The 24,111-nt window shown below is 40.9% G+C and overlaps 1 protein-coding gene across 1 annotated transcript in view; it reads left to right on the top strand.

The window, feature by feature from the left end:
• Positions 1-21,608: 21,608 nt before the first annotated feature.
• The window catches only part of lcor (ligand dependent nuclear receptor corepressor), a 123,338-nt gene continuing 120,835 nt past the window's right edge, over positions 21,609-24,111 (top strand). Inside the window, exon 1 of the mRNA XM_074686017.1 lies at positions 21,609-21,780. Within this exon, the coding sequence (XP_074542118.1) occupies positions 21,684-21,780 (97 nt within the window). The 5' untranslated portion in view covers positions 21,609-21,683. The remainder of the gene's footprint in view (positions 21,781-24,111) is intronic.

Genomic DNA, 24,111 nt, shown 5'->3' with positions numbered 1-24,111 from the left:
TTCAGGTTTACGATCAACAACATTTTATTAAGTTTATAAGTAAATTAACACAGTAGTGATCACTGGATCGGGGAATCTGTGGATATCTCTGGATGTTAATAAATAAAAAATCCATCTATAACGTGATGTTGATGTACTGTTTTGTTATATGTTATTGACTGGAGTAGGCCATCTAGTGTCTCAAAGTGGTCATAGCAAAGCTTTCAGCTGTTTGGAACATTGAGCTTGCCGTAGCGATGCAGTAGTCAGCCATGAGTCTTTACGAACCTTTTCTTCTATCTCGTCTGTTTGTATTTTGAAATTTGGAGTTTTCGGTTTTGTTTACAGAGAGTATACCGTATACGTTAGCATCAAGCTAGCACTCTCTTTTTCTATATGGTTTTTAGTCCATTAGAGGATGTTTAAAACGGTGAATGTTTTTAATATGAATCTGGTTTGAGAGAGTAAAACTCCAAGCTGAAAATCCTGAATCAGAGTTTTTTGGGAAACTGTTATCATCCGCTAGCTAAGCTAAGCTAAGCTAGCAGGAGTGACTGGTTGATGTATGGTCCTGCAGCTCCAGCGTAGTGTAAATAATTAGTAATGGAATGCAATTTTCCTCCAACTGCTTTTCCTCAAATAACAAAAAATGAATAAATGTGTGCAGAGAACTTCAGTCAGATTTCTTCTTCGGAAAAAAACACTAGATTCACAAATAACTTCTCAAAAGCTTTAATTGTCTCAGGCTGGTGTTAAGCTGCACAAAGTGAAACATCCAATTAAATCTGCAAATCATTTAATCTCTCCATGAATCCTAATTTGAAGACTTTGTCTTGCTAACAGTTGGAAACTGTTAAAATCAGATTTTTAGAGATGATAATTACATCATTATTTCACTGAAACGTCTCAGTTAGCAGATTTGATATGGCGCTAAAAGCAGAAGATGATCTGCTCTCCTTAATTCTCCATCTCTTTAAATCTTCCCACAGAGGTGAGACCTCATCCTGCCCTCCAAATTCTTCGGCTAATTTTCAGGATCAGCAGCGTGCCGGCGGAGAAAGAGACAAAGAAAAAGACGGGAGGGGAAAAGAGAGAAGTGAGCATTCCTCCTTCCTTGCCAGCCTCTATTAGCAGGCCCAGCGGGAATTAGGAGAATAACTGGATGTGAGGCACAGTTGGACGCGGGCTCGAGGAGGTCCCGGGTCTCTCCGAGCAGCTGTAAGCGAGGAATAGGATTTACCGCAAGCTCGCCAAGTGGCGTGAAAACTGGTGGAGGGGAGAGGAGTGAGGACGATCTGGGAGCAGGGGATTGGGATTTACAGGAGGGGGAGGACAGGGGTGAGGCAAGGGTGAGCCCAGGGAGTGTTGTCCCTTTGCTCCCAGCTAATGGCAAAGTAAATTAGGCAGTCCATCTGTCAGGGCTGCTTAAAGTTCTGCTCTGGGCCTAATCTCAGCAGGGTTTTCACGGGAGATTTGGCGATGAGATTTGGCCCAAACTAAATCTGGAGCTGTGCAGAGCGTTTCAGAGTCTCCGTCTCCCCCTCGAACCTCCCGCCTCCACACGGGCAGATGTGTGGAAGTGAGTTTGCGTGCACAAGTCGGACTCGATTAAGTCTATATGGGAATAAAAAAAGAGGGCCAACAGGGGCTTAAATCCAAACCCTGCAGCCCGCGGGGGGTCAGAGCAGCCAGTGAAAGCCCCGAGGTGGGAATTTCACAGAGTGTCAGAGAGGGTGGAGGGAAATTCACAAACTGAAGCAAAAAGCATCAGAAATTAAAAAAGAGGAGCATCAAAGTGTAGATTATTGAGATTTATATATATAAAGTGATGTACAGATAGCAGATGAGACCATTTTTAAATCTTTTACTTGTAGTATGTAGTATGTAGTATGGCGACGGACTCGTGCTCTGACACAGGTTCAGCACAGCTGCCAACGCCATTCTCCTGCCTCTTATTGTGTGTTTACACCAAAAGAGGCAAAAGCGTCACCAGATGAGAAGTTGAGCCTTGGTCAACTTTATGCTAATTAGCTATGACACAGTTCAGCAGCAAACTGTGGCAACCAATCAGAGAAGAGACGTCCTTCGACCGAGCAGGCCCTAAATAACAGCGCATGTAACTTTGGTTCCTAGTTCCATCGTGGACACAGAAAAGCTCATAAACTGTGTTCAGGCTCATCCTGTTCTTTTTAACATCCACTTTTTTAGCTACCAACAACAACAACAACAAAAAATTTGTGTCGTGGAGGAGGTAGATTGTTCTGGTGAGTTAAAAAAAATGTGCAGTAACAGCAGAAAATAGTGAAGTGAAGTGTAGTCTGTGGCAAAGACGTAGCCTAGCCTAGCATGCTAGCATTTCTAGCTTCATCTGAATGAGATGACACCAGGGCTCCAGACTAACTTTTTTCACCAACGAGGTTTACACCGGGGGTGCAGGTTACTTTTATTACCAAAGAGTCTCTGCTGGATCCTTCTGGATCCTTCTGTGGATGGCTTCGTACCGGACTGTGAGCCAGGATCTGAACGGACGCCGGTAACCTGGTTTTCACTTGCCTGTTTTGGGCGACCTTTTTTCTTCCTTGAGGATTTATCTTTCGTTTCTTGTGGATCAACGTCGTTTTGTGTTGCGGACTTATGAGGATCGGAAAAAAAACAGGAGTAAAGGAGCCTTTAAAATAGTGTGAAGAAGGACAGCTTGTATTTTTACGTTAGTTGGAACTTTTTCATGATTTTGTTTTTATGAACATGAACTGCGCATGCGTGTTATGATATTAGAAGAGGAGAGAAGAAAGTCGCCAGCACGTCTCATCAGTCGTGGGTTGTGGGATCCTGTGGCTTGTTTTCTAGAGATTAGTTGCCTATTTGGGTTTGCTTTGCTGCCTGTATGATCCCTGATTATCTTCGAGCTCTCCACTACGAGAAAAAAACACGGCATGTTTTTAACTTTCACTTGCTTTTCTGCGCGCCCTGCCCCCCCTCTCTAAATACCGTTCCGTCACAGAAATCAGCTGTGAACTGCTCAAAATATGAGTTTGATGCTTTTTTAGAGCTGAATACCTAAATTCTGCGAGCTGGGTTATTATCAGTAAACAAACCCAAATCCAACACATTTCAACCAGACCCCAGGCTCAAAGACAGAAGTCACCAGAGTCTTTTCAGCACGACCAACATTATCCAGGTAGCTGATTTATGGTGATGAAAGTAATATTATCTCCAACTTTAGTTCATGATATTTTCAAAGTGTAAAATAATGTAATATAATATAATATAATATAATATAATATAATATAATATAATATAATATAATATAATATAATATGATATAATATAATATAATATAATATGATATAATATAATATGATGTATTATAATTCAATATAATATAATATAATATAATATAATATAATATAATATAATATAATATAATATAATAAAATATAATATAATAAAGTGAAATATAATATAATATAATATAATATAATATAGTAAAATATAATGTAATATAATATAATATAATAAAATAAAATATAATATAATATAGTAAAATATAATATAATATAATAAAATATAATATAATATAGTAAAATATAATATAATATAATATAGTAAAATATAATGTAATATAATATAATATAATAAAATAAAATATAATATAATATAATATAGTAAAACATAAAATAATATAATATAATATAATATAATATAATATAATATAATATAATATAATATGATAAAATTTAATATAATATAATATAATATAATATAATATCATATAATATAATATAATATAATATAATATAATATAATATAATATAATATAATATAGTATAATCAGCCAGTTGAATAAATCTGAATGAATTATTTTAGTGGAACTAAAAATATGTAACTACATAAAGTTTGGTTTGAAATATAAGGTTCGCTCAACTTTACCTGATCGAGATTTCCCCCTTTTTGCATTGAAATTTTAAAAATCCAACTGAAAGGTCTGCTTGAATCATTAAACTGATGTCATTTTATTTATCAAAGGGTTGGATTTAACATTTATATAGTGATTTAGAGGAGAAATCAGAATATTGAGATATATATCGTGTATAGAGATATAGCCTACAAATATCAAGATATTGGATTTTGGCCATATCGTGCAGCCCTAGTGTAAGAGCACAGCCCTAAAAAAATTCTTCTTTTTCATGGAAGAGCACTTTAAAGTTGTCTCCCAGCTCCAAGTCATGGTTTCAGAGTTAAGAAAGTCAAGAAAATTAAATTTAAACGAGTGATTCATGGCAATGAATAGTGAGTCTACTTAGTTCAGGGACAGATCAGCATTGGTTTGTTAAAGTAAGGGACAGTGATTTCCTCCCCGTCTCCTCAGATTTGATCCCTCCAGGCTCTAATCTGTCGCTCAGCTCCTCGTAACGCCTCCCTCCAATCCAGTGTCGGGTCACGGTCTCAGGCTAATTACGCTTCAGCTGAATTTGTCCGGCTTTTATGTCAATCAATAGCGGTAATGCATAGATGTTAAACGACTACATGGGCAAAGTACAGTAGTAAATGGCCTCTGCTGCTACAATAGATGTAGCGCCTGACTTCCTGTAACCTGATAGCCCCCGGTGCCTGTCTTCAACCGAGCGCTCCTCTGAATTATTCATGTGACACCATAGACCTCTGTCCGACACACACCTCTGTGTTTGTGTGCAAACAGTGGGCTGGCACGCATGGACGCAGAGACGAGGAGCACGACTAGGATCTGTCTGTGTTCACGACAACATCTCCTAGCACACACACTGAAACAACACACAGAAACAACACACTGAAACACACCAAGTATTGTGCTGGAGAAATTCAACTTCTGATAGAAAAATAAAAATCAATAAAATGTGTAATTGTGCGTTTTTTGAGATGAACTCTGGGAAAAATAAAGGCGAGGTGTTGGCGGATGTATTCCCAGGTGTGCTCAGCTCTGCTTACACATGCAGCTGTAAAACGAGGAAGGACACTCAATTAAAATGTTGTTAACAGCAGGTTTATGAGCCAATGTGTGAAGAGGGAGCCTGATACGGACAAACAAACACCTCCCGTGATGAAAACTGTCTCGTTGTTACATTAAAAGATGCTCAGAGAGGAGTGAGTTCGTTCAGGAGAAACCCTGAGTTTGGAGTATTTGAGCTTTTTTTCACGCTGGCTGCAGGTTTTTCCAGTTTTTACAGATAAAATCTCACAACACAGTCCCACTTCTGCACATCCAGCGAAGACATGCACCAGCTATTTCCATCCCTCTGAGAAAACACCGCTGTGTGCTAAACCTGGGCACATTAGAGCTCATGGCAGCCAAACCAGTTTAACAGTTTTTTCTCAAACCGTGCAGAGACCATATGTTTCCCCCCGCAGACTCCTGCTGCTTTGGTGCCAAACTTTTGTTCTCTGTTTAACCTTGCCCTAAAGGTTGTCAGAGTGTTTTTGTCAAACTGAAAATACTGGTTTAGGTAGTGTGATATCCTGTCTCAGCGGGCGCTCTGGCACCAGATGGTCTGTGTGTGTGTGTGTGTGTGTGTTTTCTGTGGAAGCTGATTTCACTTTGACACTTTTTTCCCAGTGTATTAGCTACGATCTGCACGGCTGCAGGTTTGTGTCGGAGACGAGGAGGGATTCAGTGACACATTTACCCCTTTCTCCCCTTCTGAATCCAGGGCAACAGCAGGGGGCGGTGTACCACACACGCACGTCTACGGTAATACCAAACAGGGATGGGCGAGTATCGGTATCAGGTTAATACCATCCTTAATTTAAGGTATCAGTACTCGTAAAGGTGACCAATACCAGCAGCCGATACTCAAGTCCTCCTTGCCAGTAGATGGCGCTACATTACAGCGGTTTGACATCACGGCAAACACTGTTCAGACTATTAATATGAATGAACCAGGGAGAGTTGAAAATTAAACTATTTTATTCTGCACTTTAGTTTATTTAAAAAAAATACTAAAACTCTTAAAGTTGGTTGGGTTTTGGGCACTTATGATTTTTTTTAAATCTTATTGTTTAAAAAAAAAAGAAAAAGAAAAAAAGAAAAACTCAGAGTAAGTTGTTTTCATTTTATTCTTGACTTAATTGCAGAGTGACTGTGCTAGGCTTGTCACGATACTGGATTTCTAACTTCGATACCATATTTTGGAAAATATTGATTTTCGATCGGTGCAAAAACTTCTCTTTTTCTTTAATGAACAGTACAGAACACATTTACATCATTTAAATCAGTGCAATTGTACTGAGGAAGTACTGAGGTAGATATTTATTTACAACAGTAATTTTTCAGTAATAAACTAAGTACCATACTTTCTGGACTATGTCACTTTTTTTAAGTCGTATCAATCAAAAGAAAAAAATGTGTCATGAAGATGAAAACAGCAGATAGGCTATAAGTCACACTGGACCATAAGTTTTATTTATTTAGAATGATTTGGTTTGTTTACAGTATTTCCAGAGTGAACTTTTTACATATAACTTTGATAAATGTTTGTACATTAGGAGGTTTAAATATTGTTCCTACAGCTCCTCGTATCTGTGACCAGTTTCTCTACATGCACTCCTCTCCTCTCCTCTCCTCCCCTGCTCTAGGTGAGTGTTTCTGGTGAGATCGGTGCAGGGTGAGATTAAATGAGCTCCATCCGACAAACGTCCTCACTTTTAAAAAGTTACAGGAGTTTTTGCGCTAGTTTGTGACTTAAACCCTGGAATCTGTTTACAATAGAGAGCCAAAAAGACGTGAGTGAAGTTTTAAATCACGTTATCAGGAGCTAAACACCGGGAGCTGTCAGGCTGTCCAAGACGGAGGCTGGAGACGAGCGCGTCCAATGAGCAAACACTGTGTGCAGGCAGTGCTCATGGGAGTTGCAGTGCCGTAGTCTCATACTGCAATGGGTTTAGTATTTCAGATGCCGTTTCAGAAAACTACAGTTAAATAATTCAACCTGCCAAAATGGCTAATAGGAGTGACGGTGTTACCCGCTACAGCTGGAATCCAGTGTAAGCTAGCGTCTCTCTCTCTCTCTCTCTCTCAACTACGAGGCAGGACCCAGGGAGGGAGGGGCTGCATACACTCTGTGCGCTCTGTGTGTATGTTTTGACGCCAGCACGTCTAACCAGGGAAAGATGTTGAGTACCGATTTATCGATACTAGGGGAACTTTATATTGAATCGTTTGCTAAATTTCAGGATCGATATTTACCGATAAAATGATACTTTTGACAACACTAGACTGTGCTGTCTTTCTTTGTTTTCTACTTCTCTGCTGAGTTTGGCCAAAACGTCACACTAAGAATAGTTCATCACAGGGTTACCATGGTGATCTCTGTGCGATGTTTACTTTGTTTTATTAGTATTTGGGTTCCCTAATTTTTATTTATATATTATGTAGTGTAAAAAAATATTTGGAACTGGGATTTTCTGCATGGCATATTCCAAAAAAAGAAAAGAATAGATAAATAAAATAAAATAATGATGCACGATATATTGGTATCAATATCGGTATCAATATTGGTATCAGCCGATATTCACTCATTAGCTGCCGGCATTTTCAGAGCATCTTGAAAAATCTTTCAAGACCCAGATAATCTTGTTTTCTCTGACTATGTAAACACCAAAATATAATAATATATTATTAATAATTAACATTGGATATCAGTATCGGGCAAAGTTTTCATATCAGTGAAACCCCAAAAATGATGAATCATACCAATGCCAGGATGTTTTGTACTCAGGACCCTAGCAGAGCTGGTTCATCTCTGCATCTCCACATGTAGGTAAGAAATTTTCGGAGGCACATGACACAGAAATTTTCTGCCTGAAAAAGGCTGCTAAAATTTATCTGAAAGCTGGACAGACCTCACGGACAGGTCTAGCATAAACCAAGCCTCATCTGGCACCAGATCTTTGTGTTTTTACCACCAGAAATAAAAAATTCATCAATGTCTTGTTAAACTAACTATTCACCACCTCTTGTAATAAAGCATTGATTTTTTTTTAATTTTGCAATTTTTTTGTAATTTTTCAAGCATAGAAAAATAGTTAAAGGTTTTGAATTTTTTTTTTTTAATTACTGCAAATTTTGAAAATTATTAAAAATCCTTTTCGTTTTTTTTAATAATGTGGAATTCTTCAATTTTTAAAATTAAGAAATAAATGAATAAATAACAATCTTTGTATATTTTTGATGAGATTTTTTGCAAATTCCTAAAATCTCAAGATCTTGGTGATGTTCTGGAAATGTTGGCACATTTTTTAAATTTAATAGTTTAGAAAAAAATTCAAATTTTTGACATTTCAATTATTTTCAAAAAGTATCACATTTTATTGAAATTCCATGAATTTTGCAAATTCATAAAATTTATGACATTACAAATTTTACATTTTTTTTGTCAAATTTTTGCTGATTTGTTTAAAACAAGACACAAAGACATCACATTTAAATTTTATAAACACACAAAGAGTTGTTGTTTAGATAACTATTTACTAGATTTTTACTGCGTTTATAATTAAACAAGCTTAGGGGAAATGGCTCTTATGAAAGTAAAGGTTGCAGGCCCCTGATCTAGATCAGTGTGTGTATTTTTATACAACGCAAGTGTTTTCCTGATGTAATAAATTTACCAATTCTGAACCAGGGAAAAGGGGTTAAAGGGCACATGCACATTTTTCATTTCTTTATTTTTCCAACGGGAAAACTTCTGGTCACTCTTTAAAAGCTGCTGCAGGTGGTTTGGTCACAGCTTGATCACTTGCTCGGTGAGGTTTGGTCACACAGGGCTCCTGTCAACCTAAAAACAGCTGAACCAGGTCTTTGCTTCTGATGTAGTTTGCCAAAAAAATCATTTCTATACAAACAGAACTCTAAGAAGAAAACAATGTGCCCTACTTTCTTAATACCAATGTCTCCAAACTCAGAACTTCATCTGAATTGAATGTGAAACTAGAAGCCTTGTTACACTGTCCACACACTTGGTGCCACACTGTGAACTCCTCCTGAACCTCAGGGGTACAGACAGTGGGTGAGCACAGTCTCAATCTGTGCCGCTCTCTTCAATCGTATCACCTAAAGCTGCCTTCTGGGTTTGTCTTTTAAACACACTAAAGTTGTGTTTGCATTCAGAGCTGCACACCAAAACAAACAGCGTGTCGCCTGGAGGTTCTTACAAACATGATTTATGCACTGCCTAACTTATAAAACATTTACAAATCAAAGTTTTCTCTGCGAGTTCAGAACCTGCTCTGTTTACATCCTGAGGCTCAGCGACGATTCAGCCAGATTTCAGCTCCTAGCTCTCCCGCCACAGCGTCAACACATCACATTTCTTTACAGATAGAGGAAGTGAAACTGTGGTCTTCAAGTTTCACACACACGCCTCTCAGTCGTCTGAGAAAAAGGGTCTCATCTGCTGCATGTCTGTGGCATTTTATACATATGGAGTTTTAGTATCCCAGCATGCTGTGATGTGTCTCTCCTGCTGGGCTGCTGTCAGTCACACGCTAAAGGGAGAAATGCAAATGCTAAAGAAACTACCTCAGTGCGCAGAGAGCTGCTGGCAGACAGGATTCAGATTTACATCCAGCATCAGAAGAGACTCGATACGATATGAACGTCCCCGTCTTATATTCACCACATCATGACTCGAATGTTAGGAAGCTTTGAGTTTATGGTGATGTTCTCAGAAAAAGAGGAGCCCATGGATTCCAACTTCACTCAGTGTTTCCCACAGGATTTTGAGAGACTGTGGTGGCAGAGTCGCTGACCCTCGGCGGTTTTAATGTGTGTGTACGATTTTAAGCGCGATGTATCGCCCTTACAGTAAGTGCAGTTTGGGACCATGGACATGAACGTACGCTGATAAATAAGAACTTACAAAGGCATATCAGAAATATTTTAAATTTGATTCAGAAACAAAACCAAAAACTCACTTACTCACAATATTTTGAAAAATTTACTGAACAGCATTTCAACAACAGGTTATTTACACTATTTCCATGATCTGTGATCCATTATCAGGCTACTGAGACTGTAGCCTACCGTTATTCTTCTTCTCTGTTGTCCGTTGTGTTTTCATTATTTATTTTTCTACAGTGACTGCAGAAAATAGTCTAAATAAATAAAGATGCCTAAATTTGCTGAGGCCCACTTCATCACAAAATGTAGCCTAAATCAATGCAAGATCATTTTCTGACTGATATTTCCTGATATTGCTGTGTATCTGGCTTTGAGAGAAATTCAGCTTCTTCCATGCTCTCTCCGTATGTTGTTCACCGTCTTACGCTGATGTCGCTATAAAATCCCACAGCGCACATGGCTACTTAATATGCACGTACTGATTTGCATTGACCATATATGGTTATGTTCGGGCGTGCTGAAGGCGGTAAAAGAGGTGTGTTCAAGTCACCGCATTTACGCTGGCCTCGGCGCGGTGTGGTTTATCACAGGGAATAGCGTGCAGCCGTGTGTACACAGAGTTTGATAGATCTGAAAAGAGTGTATATATTTTGGTCGTATGCATGTTTTGCCTTTTCGTCGTAAGTGAAACTTAAGAGGACTTTTACATGCTGTAAAAAATGAGGCCCCAGGAGAGGAGACTATGAAATAATAAGCCGCGTCAGCTCGTTGGGATGGTAACAGGTGATTGTACTGTGTGCCTGCACTGACTCTGAATGCGCTATGATATTAAAACAGTGTGGTCTCTCTCGTCATTGAAACTCTGGAACCGAGACGTGCGCGGTGCAGCCGTTCCTCTTCCAGTGAAGGGAGGCAGACAGCGCAGTGAGCTACTGTGGCCACGGCTGCAGTTAGCATGAGCGCTAATGCCCAAAAAAGACGTTGCACGTACCTCAGAGTCAGACTCCCCGCTCCTGTGTCTCTGGAATCTGGTTTGCGTCAAACGTATCAGCGACGTGTATGAGCGTGACCAGTGCGCGCGCACTCTTGTTCTTGCTTGTTTACGTGCGGTAGGAAATTACAGCTGTGCAATGATCTGACCGAGTGACGGATCGTATTTTTTCTCCATATGAGACTGTGGCGGGGCCAAATGAGACTGTGGCGGGCCGCCACAGTCTCATTAATTAATGGGAAACACTGTCACTGATAGCATCTGTAGCTAGAGGAGCTACGTTAGCTAACATTACCAGGAGAGGCGTCCCAACTCTTTTCAAAGAGGGACACATTTGATTTATGAAATGACCAAGGTTCAGCAGCTCTACCTGCCATGTTCATTAAACCCTTAAAGAGACTGTGAGGAGGATCTGTTTTAATCTGACTGCAGCGCCACCTTTGGGCCCAGAGTCTCACTCACACCGTTGTGAAGACATGACTCTTAACAAGGTGTGTGTTTACATCTTTTTCCCAGATCCAGCTCCATGAGGTAAGGTATTTATCATCGGTTAAGTAGAGCTACAATTTGAAACCTGACAACAAGCTAACTTTGTCATTTTGTACCGTAGTTTAGTAGCAGCCATATTTCTCTCTCCTCACAGCCCGGTGCTCTGAGAAGTGTCTGTAACGTGTAACGTTAGTGAATCCTGGTTCTGTCCTACCAGAGCTCATCTACCAACTCCAGCCTCACCAAGCAGAGCTAACATAACCTGGCTCTTCATTTTATTGATAGACTCTCAAGTTTGAACAGACCACTGCAGAATAACTGCTGACTGTGGGTTGGAGGCAACATTAGCATAAACACTTTGGACGGTGTTTTAGTCTTCAGCTCAAGTTTTAGCCTTTAGCTTGTGCTTTAGCGTTAAGTGAGTGCATACCTTTTTAGCTTGTGTTTTAGTCTTGAGCTAAAGTTTTAACCTATGGCTTGTGTTTGACCCTTAAGTTTGTGATTAAGCCTAAAGCCTGTGTTTTGGTCTTCCGCTTAAGTTTTAGCCTTTAGCTTGTGTTTCAGCCTTTATCCTGTGTTTTAGCGTTAAGCCTGCTTTTTAGCCTTTAGCTAGTGTTTCAGCCTGACGCTTGTGTTAATCCTTAAGCTTGTGTTTTAGCTTTCAGCTTGTGTTGTAGTCCTCCACTTCAGTTTTAGCCTTTAGCCTGTGTTTTAGTGTTCAGCTTTAGTTTTAGCCCTTAGCTTGTGTTTTAGCTTTCAGCTTGTGTTGTAGTCTTCCACTTCAGTTTTAGCCTTTAGCTTGTGTTTTAGTCTTTAGCCTGTGTTTCCACCTTAACCTCCTGACTACCAGGAAAAAAAATACTGTCCAATCACAAAGATTTTAAGATTCTCCAATCTTTGTGATGTCATCAGAATACTAAATACATTTTTTTGAAAAAAAAAGTTTTTATTTCTCGGATACATGTGTCTACTACAGAGGACATGAGAAAGCTGAACATGTGAAACTGAACCTTGATGGCAATCATTTAGTGCCAAAGAAAATAGCAAAAAGTGGATATAAGAACGAGTTTAACCGTCCATTTTCCTTTTTGTTTTGCTTTTTTGTGCTTGTTGGGTTTAATACTTCAAAAAGCAGTTCCTCTTATTGGAAACACAAAGGAAACTTTGCACTTTGTGAACATTAAATATGTTTTGCCCTTGCTGCTGGATCTGCGACATCTTGCTGCATATGTTTTTGTCTCCATTTCTGGAAGATAGATGGCATGTTGGTGTTGTACTCAGCAATCGTAAGGGGCCTTGACACCTGGACAAACCTTCAGTCTTTCTTGGACCTTTTCTACAAAACAAACTGAAGGTGTACTTTGGATTTTTGCTCCACAGTTGACACCAACTGGACTTGGATGTGGACCGTTCTGTCGTCTGACACCTGCTTGCCCTGCCTGAGTTTCATCCTCAGAGCTCTCTGAATCATCTTCCTCTGCCTCTGCATCTTCTTCATCAGACAACTCAATATCTGAGTTTCTATCAACAACTGCAGTAAAATTCTCTCTGCTTCTGAGAATGAGCCCCTTTCTTGTCATTTGAAAAAGACAGAACAAAATGAAGTAAATAACTACTATTGTCCACTACAGGTGACAACTTGGAAGATATTCAGGTTTAGAAATGTCCTAAAATTTGAACTACTGGTAGTCAGAAGGATATGTTTGTGTATAAGTTCTTACCTTGTGTTTTAGCCTTTAGCTTGTGCTTAATCCTTAGCATTTAGCTTGTGTTTTAGATTTTAGCTTGTGTTTTAGTTTTTAGCAGCTGTTTAAGTCTTTAGCTTGTGTTGTAGCCTTTAGCTTGTGTTTTATCCTTAAGCTTGTGTTTTAGTCTTAAGCTTGTGTTTTAGTCTTAAGCTTGTGTTTTAGCCTTTAGCCTGTGTTTTAGACTTTAGTTTGTTTTTATCTTTAAGCTTGTGTTTTAGTGTTCAGCTTTAGTTTTAGCCTTTAGCCTGTGTTTTAGTCTTTAGCTTGTCTTTTAGCCTTTAGCCTGTGTTTCAGCCTTTAGTTTGAGTATTAGTTCTTAGCTTGTGTTTTAGCCTTTAGCTTGTGTTCTATCTCTCTCTTGTTTATCTTTTTTTCTGCTCTTCTGTCCTTTTACTGTCTGACAGTTAGGCTCCAGTGTCCACCATCACTACAAAATGAATCACAGAAATCGTTTTCAGCAGAGAGAAACACAGATCTCTCTTCTCTCTGCTAAACTTCATCAGCCGGCGTGGTGTTGTCATAGAGACTTCGGTACTGTCCAAACCTGATCAAGAATCTAATAAGTAGCATTTAGAAATAACCTTAATCGGATCAGATAATCTCATTTTAAAGTGTAGATTAGGATCAGGCAGAAATCTAGAAGGAAGACTTTTTTCGAGATCACTCGGAAACTCCGCACAGGGACTTTAAGTAACATATGAATGCTTAATTTATAGACACTTTCTTTTCTTTTCGTGATGTCTCATCAATAAGTGTACTCAAACCTACTTGTACCATCATTACTCACTTTTGAAATCAAACTGTCAGAAGTTTTTATGGTAGGATCGGGATCTGGATTTTATCCATATTGTTTTTCATATTCTGACTATTTTGACCTGCAAACAACATTTTTAGACCCACACATTTCTTATCCTGGATTCTGAACCATGGTAAAGACATTCTTTCAAAGAGCAGACAATGCTGGTGTAAATAAATGATGGTTAGCAGGGCACAGAAGAAGTGGTTGTGGTTGGCAAGGACAACAGGTGGGAGGAGAAATGAGAAGTCTTTGTGAATACCTGGAAAAATGAGCTGGAGCATAAGCACAGTCACCTTTACATCCAGCCTCAATAGGGTTGTGTTTTTCTTGGAATATACTCAATAGGTTTACGAGTTTTATGCGTTATCGTCTTCCACTACACATATAATATACGTGGCGATGGAGGTGAGCAGGTGAGCAAACAGCTCCGTTTTACCTTCTTTCCATTCGCCGTGGTACTCCTCGCCGTTGGAGTAGCTGAAGGAACCTCGTGTCAGGGTCATGGGTCCTGCAGGCAAATGCAACACAGAGAAAAACACACATGAAGCTGGGTGTTAATATGCTAATGTGTGACTTAACAGCCACTTTGTATTCATATTTCAATGAATGCAAATAAAAGAGCGCATGAAGACGCCGGGGGAGCTCTTCTCAGAGAAACAACGCAGCTTAGCTCTGATTTTCTGGGGTTGTGTAGTCCAAAATGCACTCTGGCTATCTCTGCAGGTGAAAAGGTGAGTTTGCATGCTCGTGTTTATAAAATGAAGTATCATAAAAAGTGTTTGAGTGCTATTAAATTATTGTATTTCTTTGGTTCTTTCCAAAAAATTTGTCATTTCGTGTAAAATCCCCTCTCACCTGTTTGGCTGCTGCTGGAGTGGGAGGAGCTCCAGAGCGAACGCCCAATTTACCTGTTACACACCTTTTGACAAGCTCTACAGCAAATCAAATATTTTTACATTTTAATTGAAGACAAATCTCGTTTTTTGCAGTCTTTGCACATTTCAATTCCCCTTTTAAAAACCAGAATCTCCTGATTTAAATGTCTGTTTACACCAGCTCTCAGAGGGACCCCCCTCTCTGTCAGAATTAGGCTAACAGCCACCGACAGCAGCATCAAAGACACATTTAGGCCCCAGAGTAACAGACACATCTAAGGCCTGTGCATTAGGCTGAATAATTGCTCAAATGCCATCAGCCACACTGTCAGATTTACACGGGAGGAGGAGTGTGTATCCCTCCATCTAATGTTGCCACAGTAACGGCGCTCAAATCCCTTTCATCCTGCCGGCATGACGCTGCCAGGCTCCCAAAACACACACACCCCGACACAGAGAGGCGTCCTGGAGAAAGTAAATAAACGTGTTACCTGTTTTATTTAAGAGCAACTCAGTCCTTTGTGTCTACATCACTGAAACAAAGCGGCAGTCTGAGGATTTCTGCTCCTCTCAGCGACTATTTCGTGTTTTCTGTTGCTTGCTAGTTCCTCAGTGGAGCCAACTCAGAGTCTCCGCAAGGAGCCGCGAGCTGATTGGCTGACATTCCATCACATCGTCTTACAGCGCGTTCCCATTGGCTGTGGTTCTCCAGCCCTCAGCGGGAGACATCTTTGTCGAGGGCAACGAGTTCAACGACTTAATTAGCCGGAGTGCTCCTCCGTTAAAGCGTTTGCCCTTGCCTGTTTTATGTGCTGCCAACCGTCTCCGTAGGATTGTAAAACGGCAGCGGGGCTTCCTGTTAATGATACTGTGTCATTTCACCGTTCAATTTGGTGATTAGACCCGCGTTTTGGCGAGTGTTATGGACCCTGATTTATGGCGCTAAAACAGCTGCACTGAGGTGCTGACGGTTTGTTAAATGAGGTGATATGGATTCACAGCCAACACGAAATTCATTCAGTTAAAGACAGAGAGAGAAAGCAAGGTGACCCAGCGCTCTGCTGCCCTTATTTTGGTTTTAATTTGTAAAACAGGAGTCTGGTGGTATGGAAGCCCTAGGAGGCAACAACAACAGCTGAAGTTAATGCTCTTTATCTGGGTACTTTGGCCCTTTTCCCTCCAGTAGTACATAATCTTGATTTTTCAAACATCTGATAAATGATTTTTGCTCATGGCATGGAGGTATTATCAGCGTAGAAGAAGGAAAAACCCTAATTAAATTGATTCATTTAGGAGTTTAGTTTAGTTTGGTCAGTGTTGAATTTTTTTGGACTGGGCAAAAACTTGAAGAGTTGCAGCCATTTAGCAATTTTCCTGTTGCTTTGCTCTCCAGTGCCACATGCTTGTGATTTCTCCGATGAGCCATACATCACTGGAGGGCACAAATACTGACGTTTCCCATCCCAAAAGTCCCACTGTTGACACTGTGAGACGTAAGTTGACCAAGTAATAACAAGATCTTTAGAAATATGCTAAAAATTGTGCTATTTGAAACTGAATTTTAACTGAAATTTAAAAAGCATGATCTGGAACTGAAATTGGGTTGAAAGATGCTATGAGGAGGAACTGTTTTGATTGGACTGTTGCCACCTTTTGGCGCACACTTTCGTAAATGACTTTTAGCGAGGTGTGCATTTGTTTTGGAATTGTATGGAGATCAGACCGAAACGTTTTAATTAAAACAAAAAAAAAACTTTTGTCTAGATACAACACGCTGAGGTTAGGTGTTTATCAGTACAGTTACGTAGCGATACAGTTTAAAATGTTGTAGTAGCCGACTGTATGTAGTGCTATCGGCAGCCCAGTGCTCCGACTTATCTGAAGGCGAACGTGAAAACAAGTAAACACTGTCAGTTTGTTTGTAGACTCTAAAGTTTGAACACACCACTACAGAATAACTGCTGCATGTGAGTTGGAATTTTAGCATAAACAGATTAGCCCTTTTAGCCTTTAGCTCGTGCTCTATCCCTCTCCTGTTTAGTTTAGTTTGGTTAAGTTTTTTCTCAGACGTACACGATGTAATAGTCTTGCCACAGTTAACTAAAACTGACTTGTGAAACTGAATTTAAGGATTTTTAAGTAGGTCAAACACAATTTCAAAGCAAATGGATTTATTTTCACAATATTAAATCCAACGTTAGATCATGCTTTTCAAATCTAATGAAAGGTTTCAAATTCAGTTTCTCATTGCACAAATCTCAGCCAATTTTTTTACCTTGATTAAACATGTAAAAACAGTTTCAGACAACAGATGAATCCTTTAATGTGATGAAAGCAAAAAAAGACACATCCTTGTCCCCAAAAGCCCCAAGAAATCTATTTAATCATTATCAAAAGTTAAGCTTATCTCAGGGTTATGGGATAAATTGATCCGTTATCTCTTGTAAACTGGTGCTGTTGTCTCAAGGTAGCAAGATAAATCGGTCAAAGCAGGAAAACAGCTGAAAGTGATCAGTTAACACAGAGGGACAGGTGCTACGTTAAACTGACGAGATCTTAAATAAATCCAGATTACAGGAAAATCACTTATGGACTGGCTTTGAAAGGGAAACAGTTAATAAAATGTTTGAGCAGTGCTGGGCAAAGTACACAACTTCAAGTCTCACGTTGAAGTGGAGATATTCATGGTTAAATATTACTCCAATACGAGTAAAGTCACTCAGTCAAATTGAGTTTAAGCACTGAGGAACCGGCTTTCACAAACACAGCAGGACTTAGACAGTTTAAAGAGACTCTGAATGTTTTGGTGTTTTGTTTTAGTGAGTGGGAAAAACAGCTGTAGGATAAACAGAGCAGGAGAAGTGGATCATAAATAAGAAACCTCAAACACTGGATGAGGAGCGGGCCTTGAATGGACAACCTATCATCACCACCAGAGAAGGATCTGCCTGATCTGAGTGACGACTGCCCTGCGTCAAACCATGGAGACCTCCTACACATACAGGTACGGCAACACCTCTCAGACAAACAACACGCAGAGCTACAGGAACACAACTTATTGTCTTTTGGATCAAAGCTTCACCTAATGTGCTCTGAATCAAAAAACACAATGTATGGTTGCTTTCACGGGTTAAGTTACGTCTCATACCATCATTAACCTTCATTTTTCCACTTAAAGAGGGGTATTGCATTTTTTTATCTTTATTTTTCCCCCTTTTGAAACTGTTCATGATTTACAAATTTAAAAAAAACAGTTTTTCTCTTCTTGGTGTTTAAGAAAGACCTTATTTCAGCCTTTGTCTTTAGCGCTTTGTTTTGGCTACTGTCTCTTTAAGACTCCCCACTCTGAGGCCTGTCAGGGGCGGAGCTATGGGCAGACCTTGGTGTTTGAGGTCCGTTTCTCCAGTGTAGCAGTTAGGAGATCCTTAAGTGATGATGATATTGTTTTTGAAGATATTGTGAGAAAGCAGAATACCCCCTCTTTAATCTCATCATCAGCTCCTTTTGTAACAAAGCTGCTGATGATTTAGATTTTAAGCATGGTAAATGAAAAATATGGAACACCTGATATAATTGGTTGGTTCGTTAAGCTGTAGCTCTTTGTGTTATCAAGCTGAGGAGAAGAATTTATCAACATTAGGGAACCAAAAATCCTCTGAACTTCTCCAGGGATGTTTTTTAAAGAAGCGTCTGCACGTTCAGATGGTTCATGGTTATTTTGATGACACTGATGTTCGGCCTCTGAACTGTTTTTGCATGTGTAAAAATCATCGCTTGGCAGCAGCAGGATCAGTGTGTGTGTGCAGAATTCAGAAAACCTGATCCAGGGAGGGTTTGAAGAGGATTTGTTGTCGAGTTTGTGTTTTGCACCATCTGTTGAGTATTTGTTGTTGCTAGGGATAGATCGATCATCGGAGCATTTCGAGGCGTACGGCATCAGCCTTTTTTTCTAACCAGCAGTGGATAAGAAATTAAATTTAAGTCTTCAGTCACTACTCTTTAGGAAGCTATTTTTTTAAGCCCTCTTATCTTAACTGTTTATGACGGCTGCTGAGCCTGGGAGCTGTTTGATAAACATATGATTAAAGCCTTTATGAGGAGTTTCAAAGTGATCTTGAAAAAGTCTCTCTAGATATCTGCTGGATCTTAATTTACACTTTATAATAAGATTATCAGCGCCAATATTACAGGTAACAGGTTCTTTTAAAATGCTACTTCTTAGCTTCCAGATTGAGTCGACCAGGACTGGATTAATTTACGACACTTCTAGATGAGAGATCTGTGTTTTTCTCTGCTGAAAATGATTTCTGTGATTAATTTTGTAGTGATGTTGGACACTGGAAAGACAAACAAGAGAGAGATAGAGCACGAGCTAACGACTAAAAGGGCTAATCTGTTTGTGCTAATGTTGGCTCCAACCCACAGTCAGCAGTTATTCTGCAGTGGTCTGTTCAAACTTGAGGGTCTATCAATAAAATGAAGAGCCAGGTTACGTTAGCTCTGATTGGTGAGGTTGGAGTTGGTAGATGAGCTCTGGTAGGACAGAACCAGGTTTCACTAACGTTACACGTTACAGACACGTCTCAGAGCACGGGGCTGCTGATAGCGCTACACATGGACGGCTACCAAACTACTTACAAACTGACAGTGTTTACTTATTGTCACGTTAACCCACAGATAGGTCGGAGCACCAGGCTGCCGATAGCACTACATATAACCAGCTGCTACGTTTGCTTGATGTCACGTTTACATTTCTGATAAGCTCCTTACCTTGTTCTCAGTAAAAAGTTGACTTGAACAAAGAAAATTTGTTTTGATCAGATCTCCATTTGATTCCGAATCAAACACACACCTCGCTAAATGTAGTTTAGGACAGTGTGCATGTGAGACTCCGGGCCACAAGGTGGCGAGGCAGTCCAATTAAAACAGATCCTCCTCAAAATATCTTTAATGGCATTTAAAGAAATTTAAGTTTTTGAGTTAATATCAGCCTAAATATTGGTTATCAGCTTCCTTGACTACTGATAATCGGTATCTGTGTTTTTCTCTGCTGAAAACAATTTTTGTGTGAATCTTGTAGTGATGGTGGATACTGGAAAGGTAAAGAAGAAAGAGATAGAGCACGGGCTAAAGGCTAAAAGCTCTACTCTGTTTGTGCTAATGTTGATTGCAACCCACAGTCAGCAGTTATTCTGCACTTCACTAACGTTACACAGACACACATCAGAGCACCGGGCTACCGATAGCACTACATACGGACGGCTACCAAACTATTTACAAACTGACAGTTTTTACTTGTTGTCACGTTAGCCCACAGATACGTCGGAGCACCGGGCTGCTGATAGCACTACATATAACCAGCTGCTACGTTTGCTTGATGTCACGTTTACATTTCTGATAAGCTCCTTACCTTGTTCTCAGTAAAAAGTTGTCTTGAACAAAGAAATTTGTTTTGATCAGATCTCCATTTGATTCCAAAACAAACACACACCTCGCTAAACGTAGTTTAGGACAGTGTGCGTCTGAGACTCCGGGCCACAAGGTGGCGAGGCAGTCCAATTAAAACAGATCCTCCTCAGTGAAGGTCACTGGCAGTGAATCACTCTTAACCTAATTGTATTGAAATATTTCTCACTGCAAAGATAAGAAAAAAAAGAAAAAAGAAAAAGAAGAAAAAAAGAAGAAAAAAAGAATTAATTAAAACATATCCTCTGCATAGCATCTTTAATAGTATTGAAACAAATTTTAGTGTTGTAGTTGGTATCAGCCCAAATATTGCTTACATGCTTCCTTGACTACTGACAATAGGTATCGGCCTAGTTGTTGCCATGTGAAACAAGCTTAGACATAAACGCTGTGGAGAGCAGCACCATCGACCGCCATTGGTCATATACTATCGCCTTTTTTTTTTTTTTTTTTTTTTTTTTTAAATTTTCAGGGTTTAAAAATGTTTTCTTGTCTCTCTTCAGGATCATTAAAACCCAGTATTCAGATTTAACACAAATTTTATCCTCAAGTTAAACTGTTTTAGCTCATTTGATGTTTTTCTTCTGGTGCTCATGAGAGGAAACAGATGGACCAAGATATCGTTTAGTGACAGCTCCACGATAAACTCCCTGAATAAAGAAAGAGTTTTCCTTGCTGTTTGGAGACTTGGAGGTGTTTTCCAATCCTGGGGCCTACCTTCATGACTCTCAGATGCAGACAGCCAAAAGAGTTGAGCTTTGATTTATTTAATTAAGACTTCTCTGTAAGAAAATGCGGCCTAATCCACTAAAAGAGAACTTGTAGTAATCCTCTAATTAGCTAAATAAGAATATTAGTGATGTGAGTGGCTGTGCCTGGCTGAAGTACAGAGAGCTGCACAGGAAGGAGCATTATGGGGATTTTTTTTTTGGACAGCTATAGGCTCTGCTGGCTCTTTAATTCTTTATTAAAGTGTTATTTTTTCCAACATGGCCTTCCTGAGCTTAAATCTTCTGCAGCCTACAGTTTGTGTAGGCCTCCGCTGTTGCTGCACACTCACATATCCGCTAATTGAAACAATGCAGCGTCTTTATGCGCATTTTAAATCCGCGGCACGCCCGCGCCCTTTGACACACTTCGCTTGGAGCCACGGTGAATTTGGAGCACGGGCGCCGTGTGCCGTACCCAATACAACATTAAAACTGACAAACATCCCGTCAAACCTCCAATGACAGCACATCCTCGCGCAGAGATGCTGGGAGGATGAAGAGGAGGGAGGTAAGGAGGGAGGGAGGGGGGAGCTTTTGGTGGGTGGGACGAATGAGCGCTATAGAAAAGGGGGATGCTGCAGCTCCGTCCCCTTCATATCTCACTCCACCCAGCCCTAGAATAAAAAGCACCGGTGACGTGCACGCAGGGAAGCACCCAGCAGTATGTGCGCGCCCACGGGAGGGGCCGATAGAAAATGGCGAGTCTGTGCAAAAGGCAGCAATGCACGATAGAGAGGCGCGGCTTTCGGCAGGAACTTGACTCTTGGAGGCACAAACTCATTCACTGTGTAGGTAAGCTCTCTTGGCATTGTGTGTGCGCGTGTGTGTGCCGTGGTCCGGGCGGCCGGAGCGTGCCGGTCCCGGTGTTTTGAGTGTGTTTTGAGGGGCTGAAGGCGCAGGGAGCCGCGGCTGTAATGTCCACTGGAAACCTATAGGCTCTCATGAAGCTGTCATTTTTTGTTCCGCGCGGCTGTTGCCTGGCGCTGCCTGCCTCCCACCGGACACAGCCAAAAAGCTCCAGCTCCAACTTTGAGCGCTCGCGCCGGGTTTATCGCCATGTGTTTCACTCTCAGAGTGTGTGTGTGTGACTTGTGTGACAGCTGACTGTAGTTTTGTGCAGAGTGTGTGCGCTTTGGAGCCGCAGTGGATTTTTATACATTATTCCATAGCTGTTTATTTATTGTAAGCAGGGAGTGTCACGTGTGCAGATGGAGCTGCGCATCAGCCAATCAGATCCTGCTCTATAGGCCGGCCCGTGCCCGCGTGCGCGCACCCTGGATTGAGTTTTTGGCGGAGGGGGGAGGGAGAGTGCGCGCTCTCAATCTCCAAACATGCCTCCCCCTCCTCCCCCTCCTCCTATACTTCCCTGGAAATCGGCTTTTGGGCGCGCGCATTGCTGCATTGGGGGAAATGTCAGTGGAAATAATTTTGTGTTTTAAAGTGGGGGGAGGTGAAGGCAGAGGGAGGTGGACGTAAAGGGGGAAAAGCCTCCGTAAACCGGTTCTGGTACTTGTTGACACGCGCTGCTGTGGATTTGGAGGAGAACTCAGTCCGGTTCAGTTTGCATTGAGACATTTTTTTTTTATATATCATTAAATTTTATGACAGCACGTGACCCCCCGGACCTCTGCACAAACACAAGCAGCGCGTGTCAGTCTTTGTCCTCGTGATAAAACCACTCTTCACCCTCTCCTCGCGCCTGCCTGACTTCATCTCGGCTTTTATTTTGGATTTTCTCATCTATACATCTCACCAACCACACCCCCTCCTCCCCCTCCTCCTCCTCTTCCTCCCAATCCTCCATTTCTGGTGTATTTCATTAGCTCAGTTTAATCCGGTTACATTGACCTATCTCGATGTTATGGCAAGATTATCATCCACTCTTCGCCTCTGATCTCCTAACCTCCGCGGGTCTCCTCCTCTCTCTGCCGGGCTCCTAATCTGGCTTTTATCGGCTGTGTGCGCGGAGCATGTCGGTCGCAGCAGCAGGGCTGGAGATGGAGGAGATGTTCGGGCTGTTTTTGGCCGCACTTGTGCGTCCAGATGTTGCGCGCTGACCTGTCACCTACTTACCCATCCGAGCGTTTTATAATAACTCACATGGCCTGATTCCAGCGCGGGCCGGCCGGCGGGGCTTTTTAGAAAGCAAACCTCCTAATGAGGGGATGAAGTGTTGAATTAAAAGGTTGGTAATCTCTGACCTCTGGATGCTGTGATCAGGAGAAGGCATGAGGAATCACAGGCAGCAAATGTAAACAAAGCCCCTCCTCTCCTTCCTGGCTGCACTTGGACATTTTGGTCAGATTACTGCAGGAAAAGACATTTTTTACCCAGCTTCACTCTAAAATCAACCTCCAAAGTCTCACCTCATTGGAGCGGCTTTAACGAGGAAATGAAACCTTGGATAATCAGATATATTCCTGATATCTGCATCTCACACCGATACCACAGGGGATGCAAACACACAAAGCAGAATAATGAACTCACAGCTGGGTGTTCCTGCTTGTTTTAGCTCTCCGTGCTCTCTGAGAGTGTGTGTGTGTGTGTGTGTGTGTGTGTGTGTGTGTGTGTGTGTGTGTGTGTGTTAGTTTCAGTTTGTCATCTTTTCTGCTCGCTGCTGCTCGGTGGTTTGTCGTGCCTGATGAGTTATATGGAGCAGTTATCGGCGCTCACGCTGGAGTCTGACGTGTTTATTTGCTCGGAGGCTGATCAGACGGGAAACTGTGAAAGAGGAACATCAGGGGAGGATGTTTTTGTTCTGAGTTTGTGTGAAAGTGTTGCAGGTAGCTTCAGCTGGATCAGTTTTGGGCCCTCGAGCTGCAGGAGAGACATGAAGTAGACTGGAGTTTGCACTGTTAAGTAGAAAAAAAAGCAATTTAAGCATCACGTTTGACTCCTTTCTGACATTGCACTACTAAATATTTCAGATTAATTTCAACAAGTGGTTACACAGTGTCACTTGTGCCCTTTTCTTTACCCATGGTGCACTGCGTGGCGATTACGTGATGCTCTCTGCTCTCCGCTGCGTGATGGAAGTGAAGTCGGCTTGTTTTCATCTCTCCCAAAGGCCCAAGGACTTCTCTGCACCACACACTGAAGCTCACTGTGTGCGAAAGTTTTCTT

The sequence above is a fragment of the Halichoeres trimaculatus genome, unplaced genomic scaffold (genome assembly GCF_033239565.1).
Source record: "Halichoeres trimaculatus isolate MK-OKI-2021-1 unplaced genomic scaffold, fHalTri1.1 fHalTri1_scaffold_2, whole genome shotgun sequence".
Classification (NCBI taxonomy): domain Eukaryota; kingdom Metazoa; phylum Chordata; class Actinopteri; order Labriformes; family Labridae; genus Halichoeres; species Halichoeres trimaculatus.
This window is presented reverse-complemented; position numbering and strand designations above follow the sequence as displayed.